This window comes from Triticum urartu, chromosome 2A (genome assembly GCF_056163025.1).
Source record: "Triticum urartu cultivar PI428250 chromosome 2A, HENAU_Tu73, whole genome shotgun sequence".
Taxonomy (NCBI): Eukaryota; Viridiplantae; Streptophyta; class Magnoliopsida; order Poales; family Poaceae; genus Triticum; species Triticum urartu.
The window spans coordinates 118,452,803-118,470,359 of record NC_141874.1 but is presented as its reverse complement, the minus strand read 5'-3'; the positions used below and the strand labels follow the sequence as shown (position 1 = coordinate 118,470,359).

Sequence of the window (17,557 nt, the reverse complement as noted above, 5' to 3'; positions counted from 1 at the left end):
TATTTGGCAAAAAATAGCACTCCAGGAAATGCGAGAATCACATTCTGTAGATCAGAGAAGAAACTGGTTGGCAAATCATCAATTTCTTTTCTCTTTGAGAAGGCGCAAATCATCAATTTCACTAATCTGAGTAGCATTTCCTAAAGTATCATCCTTTTCAATGACATATGCCTTGATTGGTAGGTTAAAAGAACATAAAAAGCATAATCTGACGAAATATCCAACCATGGAAATGTGGCAACACATTCAATCAATTGAATCATATCAGATGATAAAGTAGCAGCTTAACAATATCATCATATCAACTATAGTGAAGTGTATGTTTTTGAAGACCAGTATACCTGAATACGTCAAAACAGACAAGAGATACAGTGATGAACTGCTGATGTTCAGGTGGCTATAGTTTGGCATTTGAATGCTAGAAACTTAGAAAGACTAGTGATGTAGTCTTGCATTACTCTTCAACAGTAAAGACTGGTTCCATATGCAAAGAACAACATGATCCATTTCTAGTGATTATGAGCACACTTTGTTTTACCCCTGACACTTCACAAAAATGTCAGAAATAACCCCATCCTTAAAAAGATATACTCAGTACAGGTGCATTTCCAATAGGAAATCATGTCATGAACATAACGTTGATCCCCAACTGTTGTTCAATCACCAAAAGTCACCGCAAGAACAGTTTCCATCCTTAAAATGGTGGAAACGGTTTGCATCACGCATAACAATCTCTCTCTCAGCTATCTTTGAAAGAAATTTTGTTACCGTGTGGCAGTCAACACAAATTCGAAGATTTTTCATCACACGAACTGTTGTTCCAGGAGGTGTATTTAAAATACCAAATACCATAGCAAGTTTTTCACTGTGACCACATAACACACCACTCTTCTGCTCTTCTTCAAGATCCTGGAAAACATCCTCTGTATTGGGAACGTAACCTTGACGTGCCATCTGCTCTGAGAAAACATTAAGTGCATCAATAATCCTTTCATACCAAGGATGAGACTTATCATGAGCTACAAAAACATGCCTTTTGTTCTTCAATTCAATCCAACTGCAAGCTGGTTCCTTCTTCATGCCCTTCTTTCTCATAGATCGCCGCAGGTGTGCTGCTTCATTCCATCTCCCGGAACAGGAATACGTGTTTGATAAAATTACATGAGAGCCCATGCTCCTAGGTTCAAGCTCAAAGATTTTCTTGGCAACTTTTTCAGCTAACACGGTGTTTTTGTGGACCTTGCAAGCCCTCAACAACGTGCACCAGACACTTGCGGTTGGTTTTATTTGCATCTTAGAGATGAAATTGTAGGCTTCTTCCAACTCCCCTGCACGGCCAAGAATATCTGCAAGTGCTCCATAATGCTCAAGAGAGGGAACAATGCCGTAATGGTCCGACATTCTGTTGAAATACTTCCGGCCCTCATCCACCAATCCAGCATGACTGCACGCAGTTAAAACGGCTAGAAATGTGATATGATTAGGTTTCACATTTCCCAACTCCATCCTGTCAAACAACAACAGAGCCTCTCTTGCTGGACCATGTAATGCATGTCCCATGATCATCGCAGTCCAGGATACAGTATCAGGTGACTGCATTCGATCAAAGATGTGACGAGCTATGCTCACATTTCCACATTTGCAATACATGTCAATCAGTGAGCTAGATATAAACATATTACCGTCAAACCCTCCAAAGATCACATACGCATGCAGCTGCTTGCCGAGAAGCAACGAAGCAACATTTCCACAGGCAGGTATGAGGCTCGAGAAAGTACGAGGCAGAGGTCTAATACCGGAATGCAGCATCCGGCGAAATATTCGAAGAGCCTCCTCCACAGACCCATTCTGTGCACACCCGGCAAGCATTGAGTTCCACAGGATTGCATCGCGGCATGGGAGATTGTCGAACACCTTGACCGAGTAATCCGTTCGAGTGCAATTGGCGTACATATCGATCAAGCTGCTGCCAACGAACACGTCATCAACAAAACCGTTCCTGGTTGCAAAGCCATGCACTTCCATTCCCCTCCTGACGTCGGAGCACTTGGCGAAGATCGGCAGCACACTCGACAAGGTAAATGAGTTGGGCTTGCACCCATCTACCCACATCTCCCTGAGCACTCCCAGAGCTTCTTGGTGCCTCCCCTTCTCCGCATACCCGAACACCAGCGTGTTCCAGGACACAGGGTCCTTCTCCGGCATTTCGTCGAACACCTTCCGCATGTTCTCTAACGACTCCCCTGCCGCGTCTTCCGCCCCGGGAGAGCGGCACAGCGCCGCAGGGAGCTTGCAGTAGAGGTTGAGGAGCGCGTTGGCGGTGAAGCGGTCGGCGAAGGCGCCGGAGCGGAGCGCGAGTGCGTGGAGGGACGCGCCGAGGGCGGGGAGGCCGAGGGCGGAGCAGCACTTGAGCGCGGCCGGGAGGGAGGCCGGGACGGCGGAGCGGGGCGCGGCGGCGGCGCGCATCCGGAGGAAGAGGGCGATGGCGTGGTGGAAGTCCCCCTGGGTCGCCGCCGCGCGGACCTGGTGCGCCCATGACGGCGGGAATGGCGCGGTGGCGGCCACCGCCACCGCCGCCAGGGGCCGCGGCTGCATGTGCAGCCGTGAGAAGAGAGGCGGGGTCGGCGAACTGCTCGGGCTGGGTCGGCGAGCGGTGGCGCCCGCGCCCTCGGCCTCGGGGTGCAGTGATGTGTGCGGCGCAGGAGTGATGGTGCGCTCTGGTTTCAATGGAGCAGACACGGAACGGGTCTCTCCTCCTTGTACGCCGGGAATGCAACGTTGGCTGGGGCGTCCACGCGACGAGGCCGGTTGCCGGCTCGTCACGCTCGTGATAGAACGGCGGCAGGGTGAAACCACGGCCTGCACGGCGCAACGGATGCACTCCCCGTGTTGGGAGCGTCCATACTACCCCACTCAAACTTTCAACCCTAAACTCGATGCTGGTCTAAATTGCCCCCTCAAAATTATAAAACCATCGCAAACTAATATGTGGTTGGATAGTTAGGAGGACAGCTCATCATGATTCAAATCCTGATGCTCGTTTTATTTCTGGATTTATTTTGAGATTTTCAGCGATGTGCATTTAAGGAGAGAAGACGTTCTTGTCAACTACGAGGCGCATATGGTGGTTTTGTCAATCTCAAGATGATATGTCAGCTCAGTCTCTCAGAGATGCACATAGGGGCAGGGGGATGCGCGTATATATGAGTCTCTGCGTATATACTTTCTTCAACTCTGGTTTCTCCTCAGTGCAGCCAGGTCGGCAAAATTACCATCTCACACATTGACTCAGTTGACTAGAGGCAACTGTGTTATCTCTCGCCTGTTACCCCTTCCTTTCTTGTGTCCCCTCGCTAATTTTCTTTCTCTTTCCTGGTAGACTTCACCACCCAACATCTTCGCTGCCAACCACCACCGCTACCGCAAGTCGTCACCCCCTCCCCCTTATCTCATCATTTCTCAAACCACACAGAACCCTATGCACAGATGACCGAGAAAGGAGGGCAGCGGTAGTGGTCACCTGAATGGTAGCTACCCAGTCCACGGCTATCAACAACAATGAGGCAAAGTATTGTATGTGGTATGGAGCAATGACACACACAAGAGTAGGAGGTGCAAGAGTGGGAAGAAACTGAGGAGATGCAAAACGGGGGAGGGGGGCAAAGCGAGAGATTTTATTCATGGAAGGGAAAGAGCGGAAGCACATACAACCCCGCTTTACTTATTTTGGGATGGTTCTCATTTATATAAGAAATGGCCGATGGTACTAGTAGATTCTTATACCTGAGTTTGAGCAGGAAGCAATGTTGTGTCATTCTAGTCTTTATGAATGACACTATATTTAAAATGTTCATAAATTCACTCAATCATGTGATGAATGTCAAAGACTAGGCGAGAAATTCTGCTAAATTATTCGTTAGTTATTGAACCATTTGATATATTGGATTTTGATTCTGTGATATATTTACCTTCTTCCTATAGAATACTCATATTTTAGCTATTGTTGATTATCTCACTAAATGGTTAGACGATATTCGAACTAAATAGTTTATCATAATAGTTACTCATTTTCAATTTATTAGGCTCATCTTACTAATCACATCAACTAAAAAGAATTTAACAAAGTGCCAAAAGCATATTGATGCTACATGCATGAGCCAAAGTGCAATGCTTAATTCCACTTTGAGAATCAAAGTTTGGCATAATTTAGTGTAGGCATAGCGAAATTTGCCTATCCCCAAGACAAGAAGCCTTACAATTAGGAAATTTCTGTTTTTTAGATGGACATAACAAACTGGAAGGAATGGAGTACTCAAGTTTGAATCTTTTAGACATTTAATGACTGATGGTGGTACTCATTTGTTGCATAGTGCATTAAAAACAGTTCTATAGTGCCATCACCTTAGCATTCTCAAACTATTAGTCGTGTAGAATGAATTATTAGGAAAAATAGGTTGATATTGCAAAAAGACTACTAATCCGTTAACGAAGGATTTGCAAATATACTCACTACAACAGAGATGAGATAATACAACATTTTTCCCGTAGCAATACACCCCAAATGGCACTGTTACAATAATAAGATGATGCGTTGGTTTATTCCATAGCAATTGGTTATCACACCAAAAAATACTACTATGGTGATAGACTATTGCAACTGAAAAATGTTTTGTTGTGGTAGCAACAAAATGATTGTGGTGGGAGATTAAAAATTGTTGTGATAGGCATCCCAACAATTTTTTTTGTTGTGATAATCTCTTGACACGATGACTGTGCATACCCATGCATGATTACATAAAGAAATAAGTACAACATATCATGCAACATGCATTACAAAAAGCTGCATAGTATGTTCAGAAACCAAAGCATCGGTGCATTAAATAATTTAAAAGCGAATATATCCGAAAATATACATACGTAGATATATTTTAGGTCTGAAAAGGGTACATTTGGTAGTTTCTAGAGACAAAGACCCTGTTAGGAATGAGCAACTTAGCTTTACTGAGGGCCAATGGCCAGTACATATACAGATGTGGTAAAGTGCAGAAAAGCCCCTTATACAATGGGGATGTACACAATGGACTATATACATCTAACACCCCCCTCAAACTGATGGTGGATCAACAACACTGAGTTTGGAGAGGAAAAACCCATGCTGCGCTCGAGTCTGTGCCTTCGTGAAGAAGTCAGCCAACTGTAACTCAGAGGGCACATAGTGAAGAGCGAGAGTCTGATCCTGCACAACAGCACGCACAAAGTGGGCATCCACACCGATGTGCTTGGTGAGCTCATGCTTCACCGGGTCACGCGCAATACTGATAGCAACGGTACTGTCGGACAGTAGAGGAGTTGAGGTAGTAGCAGACACACCAAAGTCCTCAAGTAACCACCGTAACCAGATCACCTCAGTCGTCAACATAGCCATGGCGCGCAACTCAGCCTCTGTACTCGAGCGAGAAACTGCAGTCTGCTTCTTGGTCTTCCAGGCAATAAGAGAGCCACCAAGAAAGACATAGTAAGCAGACAGCGATCGTCGATCAGAGGGATCACTGGCCCAGGTAGCATCAGAGTAGGCCTGGAGCTCAAGAGAGCTGGAGCGGGGAAAGAAAAGGCGCTGAGAGATCGTGCCACGAAGATATCATAGAACACGGAGGAGGTGACTATAGTGGACAGAGGTGGGGGCGAAAACAAACTGACTCAGAATGTGGACAGGATAGGAGATGTCAGGACGCGTAGCAGCAAGATAGACAAGACTGCCAACGAGGTGGCGATAGCGAGTGGGATTAGGAAGAGGGTCACCATCAGAGTGAAGGAAATATGCCCTAGAGGCAATAATAAAGTTATTATTTATTTCCTTATATCATGATAAATGTTTATTATTCATGCTAGAATTGTATTAACCGGAAACATAATACATGTGTGAATACATAGACAAACTTAGTGTCACTAGTATGCCTCTACTTGACTAGCTCGTTAATCAAAGATGATTATGTTTCCTAACCATGAACAAGGTGTTGTTATTTGATTAACGAGGTCACATCATTAGTTGAATGGTCTGATTGACATGACCCATTTCATTAGCTTAGCACCCGATCGTTTAGTATGTTGCTATTGCTTTCTTCATGACTTATACATGTTCCTATGACTATGAGATTATGCAACTCCCGTTTACCGGAGGAACACTTTGTGTGCTACCAAACGTCACAACGTAACTGGGTGATTATAAAGGAGCTCTACAGGTGTCTCCAAAGGTAGATGTCGGGTTGGCGTATTTCGAGATTAGGATTTGTCACTCCGATTGTCGGAGAGGTATCTCTGGGCCCTCTAGGTAATGCTCATCACATAAGCCTTGCAAGCATTGCAGCCAATGAGTTAGTTGCGAGATGATGTATTATGGAACGAGTAAAGAGACTTGCCGGTAACGAGATTGAACTAGGTATTGGATACCGACGATCGAATCTCGGGCAAGTAACATACCGATGACAAAGGGAACAACGTATGTTGTTATGCGGTCTGACCGATAAAGATCTTCGTAGAATATGTAGGAGCCAATATGGGCATCCAGGTCCCGCTATTGGTTATTGACCGGAGATGTGTCTCAGTCATGTCTGCATTATTCTCGAACCGTAGGGTCCGCACGCTTAACGTTACGATGACAATTATTATGAGTTTATGCATTTTGATGTACCGAAGTTAGTTCGGAGTCCCGGATGTGATCACGGACATGACGAGGAATCTCGAAATGGTCGAGACATAAAGATTGATATATTGGAAGCCTATGTTTGGATATCGGAAGTGTTCCGGGTGAAATCGGTATTTTACCGGAGTACCGGGAGGTTACCGGAACCCCCCCGGGAGCTGTATGGGCCTTAATGGGCTTTAGTGGAAAGGAGAAGGGGCAGCCCAAGATGGGCCGCGCGCCTCCCCCCTCCCCTAGTCCTATTAGGACAAGGAGAGGTGGCCGGCCCCCCTCTCTCTCTTTCCCCCTCAGCGAATCCTACTCCAACTAGGATTGGGGGGAGGAATCCTACTCCCAGAGGGAGTAGGACTCCCTTGGCGCGCCCTCCTTGGCTGGCCGGCCCCCTCCCCTTGGCTCCTTTATATACGGAGGCAGGGGACACCCCTAGACACACAAGTTGATCATTGAGATCGTTCCTTAGCCGTGTGCGGTGCCCCCTGCCACCATATTCCACCTCGATTATATTGTAGCAGTGCTTAGGCGAAGCCCTGCGACGGTAGAATATCATGATAGTCACCAAGCCGTCGTGCTGACGGAACTCCTCCCCGACGCTTTGCTGGATCAGAGCCCGGGGATCGTCATCGAGCTGTACGTGTGCTAAGAACTCGGAGGTGCCGGAGTAACGGTGCTTGGATCGGTCGGATCGGGAAGACGTACGACTACTTCCTCTACGTTGTGTCAACGCTTCCGCAGTCGGTCTGCGTGGGTACGTAGACAACACTCTCCCCTCTCGTTGTTGTGCATCACCATGATCTTGCGTGTGCGTAGGAAATTTTTTGAAATTACTACGTTTCCCAACAGTGGCATCCGAGCCTAGGTTTTATGGTTTGATGTTATATTCACGAGTAGAACACAAGTGAGTTGTGGGCGATATAAGTCATACTTCCTACCAGCATGTCATACTTTGGTTCGGCGGTATTGTTGGACGAGATGACCCGGACCAACATTACGCGTACGCTTACGCGAGACCGGTTCCCCCGACGTGCTTTGCACATAGGTGGCTTGCGGGCGACTGTCTCTCCAACTTTAGTTGAACCGAGTGTGGCTATGCCCGGTCCTTGCGAAGGTTAAAACGGAGTCTATTTGACAAACTATCGTTGTGGTTTTGATGCGTAGGTGAGATTGGTTCTTGCTTAAGCCCGTAGCAGCCACGTAAAACTTGCAACAACAAAGTAGAGGACGTCTAACTTGTTTTTGCAGGGCATGTTGTGATGTGATATGGTCAAGGCATGATGATGAATTTTATTGTATGAGATGATCATGTTTTGTAACCGAGTTATCGGCAACTGGCAGGAGCCATATGGTTGTCGCTTTATTGTATGCAATGCAATCGCGATGTAATGCTTTACTTTATCACTAAGCGGTAGCGATAGTCGTGGAAACATAAGATTGGCGAGACGACAACGATGCTACGATGGAGATCAAGGTGTCGCGCCGGTGACGATGGTGATCATGACGGTGCTCCGGAGATGGAGATCACAAGCACAAGATGATGATGGCCATATCATATCACTTATATTGATTGCATGTGATGTTTATCTTTTTATGCATCTTATCTTGCTTTGATTGATGGTAGCATTATAAGATGATCTCTCACTAAATTATCAAGAAGTGTTCTCCCTGAGTATGCACCGTTGCCAAAGTTCATCGTGCCCAGACACCACGTGATGATCGGGTGTGATAAGCTCTACGTCCATCTACAACGGGTGCAAGCCAGTTTTGCACACGTAGAATACTCAGGTTAAACTTGACGAGCCTAGCATATGCAGATATGGCCTCGGAACACAGAGACCGAAAGGTTGAGCGTGAATCATATAGTAGATATGATCAACATAACGATGTTCACCATTGAAAACTACTCCATCTCACGTGATGATCGGTTATGGTTTAGTTGATTTGGATCACGTGATCACTTAGGGGATTAGAGGGATGTCTATCTAAGTGGGAGTTCTTAAGTAATTTGATTAATTGAACTTAAACTTATCATGAACTTAGTACCTGATAGTATCTTGCTTGTTTATGTTGATTGTAGATAGATGGCTCGTGTTGTTGTTCCGTTGAATTTTAATGCGTTCCTTGAGAAAGCAAAGTTGAAAGATGATGGTAGCAATTACACGGACTGGGTCCGTAACTTGAGGATTATCCTCATTGCTGCTCAGAAGAATTACGTCCTGGAAGCACCGCTGGGTGCCAGGCCTGCTGCTGGAGCAACACCAAATGTTATGAACGTCTGGCAGAGCAAAGCTGATGACTACTCGATAGTTCAGTGTGCCATGCTTTACGGCTTAGAATCGGGACTTCAACGACGTTTTGAACGTCATGGAGCATATGAGATGTTCCAGGAGTTGAAGTTAATATTTCAAGCAAATGCCCGGATTGAGAGATATGAAGTCTCCAATAAGTTCTATAGCTGCAAGATGGAGGAGAACAGTTCTGTCAGTGAGCATATACTCAAAATGTCTGGGTATAATAATCACTTGATTCAGATGGGAGTAAATCTTCCAGATGATTGCGTCATTGACAGAATTCTCCAATCACTGCCACCAAGCTACAAGAGCTTCATGATGAACTATAATATGCAAGGGATGAACAAGACTATTCCCGAGCTCTTCGCAATGCTGAAAGCTGCGGAGGTAGAAATCAAGAAGGAGCATCAAGTGTTGATGGTTAACAAGACCACTAGTTTCAAGAAAAAGGGCAAAGGGAAGAAGGGGAACTTCAAGAAGAACGGCAAGCTAGTTGCTGCTCAGGAGAAGAAACCCAAGTCTGGACCTAAGCCTGAAACTGAGTGCTTCTACTGCAAGCAGACTGGTCACTGGAAGCGGAACTGCCCCAAGTATTTGGCGGATAAGAAGGATGGCAAGGTGAACAAAGGTATATGTGATATACATGTTATTGATGTGTACCTTACTAGAGCTCGCAGTAGCACCTGGGTATTTGATACTGGTTCTGTTGCTAATATTTGCAACTCGAAACAGGGACTACGGATTAAGCGAACACTGGCGAAGGACGAGGTGACGATGCGCGTGGGAAACGGTTCCAAAGTCGATGTGATCGCGGTCGGCACGCTACCTCTACATCTACCTTCGGGATTAATATTAGACCTAAATAATTGTTATTTGGTGCCAGCGTTGAGCATGAAGATTATATCTGGATCTTGTTTGATGCGAGACGGTTATTCATTTAAATCAGAGAATAATGGTTGTTCTATTTATATGAGTAATATCTTTTATGGTCATGCACCTTTGAGGAGTGGTCTATTTTTGATGAATCTCGATAGTAGTAACACACATATTCATAATGTTGAAGCCAAAAGATGCAGAGTTGATAATGACAGTGCAACTTATTTGTGGCACTGCCATTTAGGTCATATCGGTATAAAGCGCATGAAGAAACTCCATACTGATGGACTTTTAGAACCACTTGATTATGAATCACTTGGTACTTGCGAACCGTGCCTCATGGGCAAGATGACTAAAACACCATTCTCCGGTACTATGGAGAGAGCAACAGATTTGTTGGAGATCATACATACAGATGTATGTGGTCCGATGAATATTGAGGCTCGTGGCGGATATCGTTATTTTCTCACCTTCACAGATAACTTAAGCAGATATGGGTATATCTACTTAATGAAACATAAGTCTGAAACATTTGAAAAGTTCAAAGAATTTTAGAGTGAAGTTGAAAATCATCGTAACAAGAAAATAAAGTTTCTACGATCTGATCGTGGAGGAGAATATTTGAGTTACGAGTTTGGTGTACATTTGAAAAATTGTGGAATAGTTTCGCAACTCACGCCACCCGAAACACCACAGCGCAATGGTGTTTCCGAACGTCGTAATCGTACTTTACTAGATATGGTGCGATCTATGATGTCTCTTACTGATTTACCGCTATCGTTTTGGGGTTATGCCTTAGAGACGGCCGCATTCACGTTAAATAGGGCACCATCAAAATCCGTTGAGACGACGCCTTATGAACTGTGGTTTGGCAAGAAACCAAAGTTGTCGTTTCTTAAAGTTTGGGGCTGCGATGCTTATGCGAAAAAGCTTCAACCTGATAAGCTCGAACCCAAATCGGAGAAATGTGTCTTCATAGGATACCCAAAGGAGACTGTTGGGTACACCTTCTATCACAGATCCGAAGGCAAGACATTCGTTGCTAAGAATGGATCCTTTCTAGAGAAGGAGTTTCTCTCGAAAGAAGTGAGTGGGAGGAAAGTAGAACTTGACGAGGTAACTGTACCCGCTCCCTTATTGGAAAGTAGTACATCACAGAAAACTGTTTCTGCGACACCTATACCAATTAGTGAGGAAGCTAATGATGATGATCATGAAACTTCAGGACAAGATACTACTGAACCTCGTAGGTCAACCAGAGCGAGATCCGCACCAGAGTGGTACGGTAATCCTATTCTGGAAATCATGCTGCTAGATCATGATGAACCTATGAACTATGAAGAAGCGATGGTGAGCCCAGATTCCGCAAAGTGGCTTGAAGCCATGAAATCTGAGATGGGATCCATGTATGAGAACAAAGTATGGACTTTGGTTGACTTGCCCGATGATCGGCAAGCAATTGAGAATAAATGGATCTTCAAGAAGAAGACTGACGCTGATGGTAATGTTACTGTCTACAAAGCTCGACTTGTCGCAAAAGGTTTTCGACAAGTTCAAGGGGTTGACTACGATGAGACCTTCTCACCCGTAGCGATGCTTAAGTCTGTCCGAATCATGTTAGCAATTGCCGCATTTTATGATTATGAAATTTGGCAGATGGATGTCAAAACTGCATTCCTGAATGGATTTCTGGAAGAAGAGTTGTATATGATGCAACCAGAAGGTTTTGTCAATCCAAAGGGAGCTAACAAAGTGTGCAAGCTCCAGCGATCCATTTATGGACTGGTGCAAGCCTCTCGGAGTTGGAATAAACGCTTTGATAGTGTGATCAAAGCATTTGGTTTTATACAGACTTTCGGTGAAGTCTGTATTTACAAGAAAGTGAGTGGGAGCTCTGTAGCATTTCTGATATTATATGTGGATGACATATTACTGATTGGAAATGATATAGAATTTCTGGATAGCATAAAGGGATACTTGAATAAGAGTTTTTCAATGAAAGACCTTGGTGAAGCTGCTTACATATTAGGCATAAAGATCTATAGAGATAGATCAAGACGCTTAATTGGACTTTCACAAAGCACATACCTTGACAATATTTTGAAGAAGTTCAAAATGGATCAAGCAAAGAAAGGTTTCTTGCCTGTGTTACAAGGTGTGAAGTTGAGTCAGACTCAATGCCCGACCACTTCAGAAGATAGAGAGAAAATGAAAGATGTTCCCTATGCTTCAGCCATAGGCTCTATCATGTATGCAATGCTGTGTACCAGACCTGATGTGTGCCTTGCTATAAGTCTAGCAGGGAGGTACCAAAGTAATCCAGGAGTGGATCACTGGACAGCGGTCAAGAACATCCTGAAATACCTGAAAAGGACTAAGGATATGTTTCTCGTATATGGAGGTGACAAAGACCTCACCGTAAAAGGTTACGTTGATGCAAGCTTTGACACTGATCCGAACGATTCTAAATCGCAAACTGGATACGTGTTTACATTAAACGGTGGAGCTGTCAGTTGGTGCAGTTCTAAACAAAGCGTCGTAGCGGGATCTACATGTGAAGCGGAGTACATAGCTGCTTCGGAAGCAGCGAACGAGGGAGTCTGGATGAAGGAGTTCATATCCGATCTAGGTGTCATACCTAGTGCATCGGGTCCAATGAAAATCTTTTGTGACAATACTGGTGCAATTGCCTTGGCAAAGGAATCCAGATTTCACAAGAGGACCAAGCACATCAAGAGACGCTTCAATTCCATCCGGGATCTAGTCCAGGTGGGAGACATAGAGATTTGCAAGATACATACGGATCTGAATGTTGCAAACCCGTTGACTAAGCCTCTTCCACGAGCAAAACATGATCAGCACCAAGGCTCCATGGGTGTTAGAATCATTACTGTGTAATCTAGATTATTGACTCTAGTGCAAGTGGGAGACTGAAGGAAATATGCCCTAGAGGCAATAATAAAGTTATTATTTATTTCCTTATATCATGATAAATGTTTATTATTCATGCTAGAATTGTATTAACCAGAAACATAATACATGTGTGAATACATAGACAAACTTAGTGTCACTAGTATGCCTCTACTTGACTAGCTCGTTAATCAAAGATGGTTATGTTTCCTAACCATGAACAAGGTGTTGTTATTTGATTAACGAGGTTACATCATTAGTTGAATGGTATGATTGACATGACCCATTTCATTAGCTTAGCACCCGATCGTTTAGTATGTTGCTATTGCTTTCTTCATGACTTATACATGTTCCTATGACTATGAGATTATGCAACTCCCGTTTACCGGAGGAACACTTTGTGTGCTACCAAACGTCACAACATAACTGGGTGATTATAAAGGAGCTCTACAGGTGTCTCCAAAGGTAGATGTTGGGTTGGTGTATTTCGAGATTAGGATTTGTCACTCCGATTGTCGGAGAGGTATCTCTAGGCCCTCTCGGTAATGCTCATCACATAAGCCTTGCAAGCATTGCAGCCAATGAGTTAGTTGCGAGATGATGTATTACGGAACGAGTAAAGAGACTTGCCGGTAACGAGATTGAACTAGGTATTGGATACCGACGATCGAATCTCGGGCAAGTAACATACCGATGACAAAGGGAACAACATATGTTGTTATGCGGTCTGACCGATAAAGATCTTCGTAGAATATGTAGGAGCCAATATGGGCATCCAGGTCCCGCTATTGGTTATTGACCGGAGATGTGTCTCAGTCATGTCTGCATTATTCTCGAACCGTAGGGTCCGCACGCTTAACGTTATGATGACAGTTATTATGAGTTTATGCATTTTGATGTACCGAAGTTAGTTCGGAGTCCCGGATGTGATCATAGACATGACGAGGAATCTCGAAATGGTCGAGACATAAAGATTGATATATTGGAAGCCTATGTTTGGATATCGGAAGTGTTCCGGGTGAAATCGGTATTTTACCGGAGTACCGGGAGGTTACCAGAACCCCCCCGGAGCTGTATGGGCCTTAATAAGCTTTAGTGGAAAGGAGAAGGGGCAGCCCAAGATGGGCCGCGCGCCTCCCCCCTCCCCTAGTCCTATTAGGACAAGGAGAGGTGGCCGGCCCCCCTCTCTCTCTTTCCCCCTCAGCGAATCCTACTCCAACTAGGATTGGGGGGAGGAATCCTACTCCCAGAGGGAGTAGGACTCCCTTGGCGCGCCCTCCTTGGCCGGCCGGCCCCCTCCCCTTGGCTCCTTTATATACGGAGGCAGAGGACACCCCTAGACACACAAGTTGATCATTGAGATCGTTCCTTAGCCGTGTGTGGTGCCCCCTGCCACCATATTCCACCTCGATTATATTGTAGCAGTGCTTAGGCGAAGCCCTGCGACGGTAGAATATCAAGATCGTCACCAAGCCGTCGTGCTGACGGAACTCCTCCCCGACGCTTTGCTGGATCAGAGCCCGGGGATCGTCATCGAGCTGTACGTGTGCTAAGAACTCGGAGGTGCCGGAGTAACGGTGCTTGGATCGGTCGGATCGGGAAGACGTACGACTACTTCCTCTACGTTGTGTCAACGCTTCCGCAGTCGGTCTGCGTGGGTACGTAGACAACACTCTCCCCTCTCGTTGCTGTGCATCACCATGATCTTGCGTGTGCGCAGGAAATTTTTTGAAATTACTACGTTTCCCAACACAGAGGCACAAAACTGAACGTTGAGCTCCATAGGAGTCACAATAGGGCGCTCATCACTGAGAGCAGCGCGAGTAAGAAGATCCTGAATTGTTTACAGGGACATTTTGGTGTAGGGACTAAAAAAACTCCATGTCAGTCCCATCTAAACCAAAGAGGAGGGACTTTTAGGGACTAAAAGTGGGCATTTGGGACTAAAGAAAGAAGACCCCGAGGGAGTCTTTGTGGGACTTTTTCCAAAAGTTGCCCCTACCATGCATCGCACCTTGTCTCTATTAGTTCATTACTAGGGGTAACATGGTATTTTAGCATGTCATTTAATAACCTCTAGTCCATGTTTAGTCCCTAGAACCCAGCAGGTAGGGACTAGGGATTTTTTAACCAAACAAGGCCTTAGATTAACAATAGCTAATGAGTTGCATGGGACAGTGGACGCACCAGCACCATGTGCATCTACCGATGTACTGTGGTCATGCACAGTCTGTTGCAACAAAGAACAAACAACCAAGGAGCATATTTGTGTTGGTCCCAGTTTTGTTATCTTTAGACGCCTTTCCCTATGTGAGCGCAGTAAATCTAGTCCTGCTCAAACTCTACAGCCTTGTCCCTTCCTTTCCTTTTTGAACTAGTACTTTCACCCCTTCCTTTCCTCTTTGAACCATGTCCTAGATTTATGCGATACAACTTTCCCCACAACTTTCCCCCATTCCTTTCCTCTTTGAACCACGTCCTAGATTAATGCTATACAACTTTCCCCCTTCATTTCCTCTTTGAACCACGTCCTAGATTCATGCTATATACAACTTTTCCCACTACTTTCCCCCACTCCTTTCCTCTTTGAATCACGTCCTAGATTCATGGTATACATGCAGCTAGAGCAATGCATGTGGAGTAATTAAATTATACCTTAAGGTTCTTGGGGCGTGGTTCAGTGGGCGACGGGACGGCGGCGAAGAAGAAGAAGGGGTCGGAGGCCCTCCCGCGCCGCCGTTGGGTGGAAAGTGAACAGCTGCGCCGGTAGTCCCTCACCGACGGCGACAGCGTTAAGCCTCCTTCCCTTCCCGGCGGACGGATCCCGCCGGCTCTTTGAGCAGCAGTGAGGGGAGAGAGAGGCCAACGACGTCTTGTTTAGATCTGGAGAGGGTGAGAGAGTGTGAAGAGAGAAACTACAAGCGCTGAGGCTCCAGCGGGAGAGGGCGACAGAGTGTGAAGAGAGCAACTACAAGCGTTGTGGCTCCAGCGTATACATATATACTAGAGAGAGAGTGTGAAGCGTGCAAACACTAGAAAACATTTTGACCAGTCAAAGAATCCTCCTGGCACAAATTATGCTCAAGTGTAGTTATCGAACCCGAGACCTCAAGTTTGATGAGCGAACAGGCTAACCAGCTACACAACCCTCCCATTATGTTCAACGAGAGGGAAATAACCTTTTATACATTCCTGCATTCATGTGACAAGCATGCCGTGTTTTTTTTGTGTGTGTGGGAGTAATTGGGATTTCAATCATAATCGTGTCATGTGGCTTTGGTGGTAAGACTATCCACAATGGTGCAGAAATAATGCAGCCTTAGTCACCTTACCTCTCTCCACGTAGTACGTTGGGTCCCACCAGTCAGAGGGTGAAACAAACAAATTAATAAGAAAAATTAAAAGCGCCAGCGGTGTATCTTACCTCACACATCTAGCTACTGCTCGGGAACACTGTCCAATTGATCCCTCTGTTCGCTCACGTACTATTTTAAGTGAATCCTTATTATAACATGCACACAAATTTTGGGCACTTGTATTCGACTTAAGTCAGTGTGCCACCGTATCTCGTATACTTACTACTCCCTCCGTCTAGGTGAAATAAGTCACGTTAGAAGGTGCAAGGGGACCAAGGTGCGCGCGCGCACGCGCGCGCGTGTGTGTGTGTTTAACACCATGTGTGCGTTAGAGAGAGCGACAGATCGACCTACTCCTACAGAGAGATGTTGTGTAGTGTACGATTTTAGCCGCGAGAGTCGATGCATCCTCTGGTTTTCGAGCGTGTCCGGTAGGGACATGCGGACAGCTGCCACGCCCGCTCCTGACCAGCCTGGCCCACCCAAAGCCCCTCCATCGCCCGCAAGCGCTTCCCGCCCAAAACAGTCAGCGCCGCTCCAAAGAATCGGTGCCGCATTCATGCCCGGGCAGAGCGGACGCGACCTCTCACTGGCGCAAGAGTGATGGTTGCTTCGTCCGTCCAACTTACTGATGGGTCTATGTGATTTGACGGCTCATTGGTCTTTATTACTGAGGTGGTAGGACTGCTGGATGTCCCACGCTTTCGGCAAAAGGAGGTATACTACTACTAGATTACAATTTTCTCCATTCTTACAGCGGAGGCGTGCAAGAGCAGTGAAAACACGCAGGCTCAGTGATTACATGGCCCACCTCACACTATCACCATGCGACACCTAACTCTTTACATAGTACTCCCTCCGTTCCTAAATATTACTAGATGAGTCCCCGCGCGTTGACGCGGAACAGCGGTATATCTCTCTGCGCAAAATTATTGATTTCATAGAACAAAAAAAACTCTATAACCTCATGACAAATGTGGTATACAAACTAAATAAACACCCATCATCATTTAGATTATCCCACGTAAGGAAAAAAGATCAGCCAACTCCTACTGCATAATGGGATTATATTTTTCTTTTTGACATGTTAATGGGACTTAAAATCTCACTTACATGCATGCTACCGGTGCATGCTTGCATGCAGACATGTTGATGTGATTTAAAACCCACTCACATGCATGTGGCATGGTATTTCCGCATGCTTGCATGTGGCTTAGTGCGGAGCCTCTCAACGTCAAAATCAGACGGCTATTATGGACTGATTTACTTCATCTAACGGCTACATCAATTTTGATGACGTGGCTCAAGGAGAGGATAGAGAATTCCTAGTAGTGGGGGCTAGCTATTACTAGTAGATATAAGTCTTTGTAGAGATTCCACTACATACAGAACAAAATGAATGAATCTACACTTAAAATGCATCTATATAC

General features: G+C 45.4%; 1 protein-coding gene across 1 annotated transcript; it reads right to left on the bottom strand.

Annotated features, from left to right (window-relative positions):
• Nucleotides 1-235: 235 nt before the first annotated feature.
• Nucleotides 236-2,917, bottom strand: LOC125536161 (Tetratricopeptide repeat (TPR)-like superfamily protein). Its single transcript, XM_048699315.2, has one exon. It carries the CDS (start codon nucleotides 2,593-2,595, stop codon nucleotides 661-663), a length of 1,935 nt encoding a protein of 644 aa, XP_048555272.2. The 5' UTR covers nucleotides 2,596-2,917; the 3' UTR covers nucleotides 236-660.
• Between the last annotated feature and the right edge of the window lie 14,640 nt (nucleotides 2,918-17,557).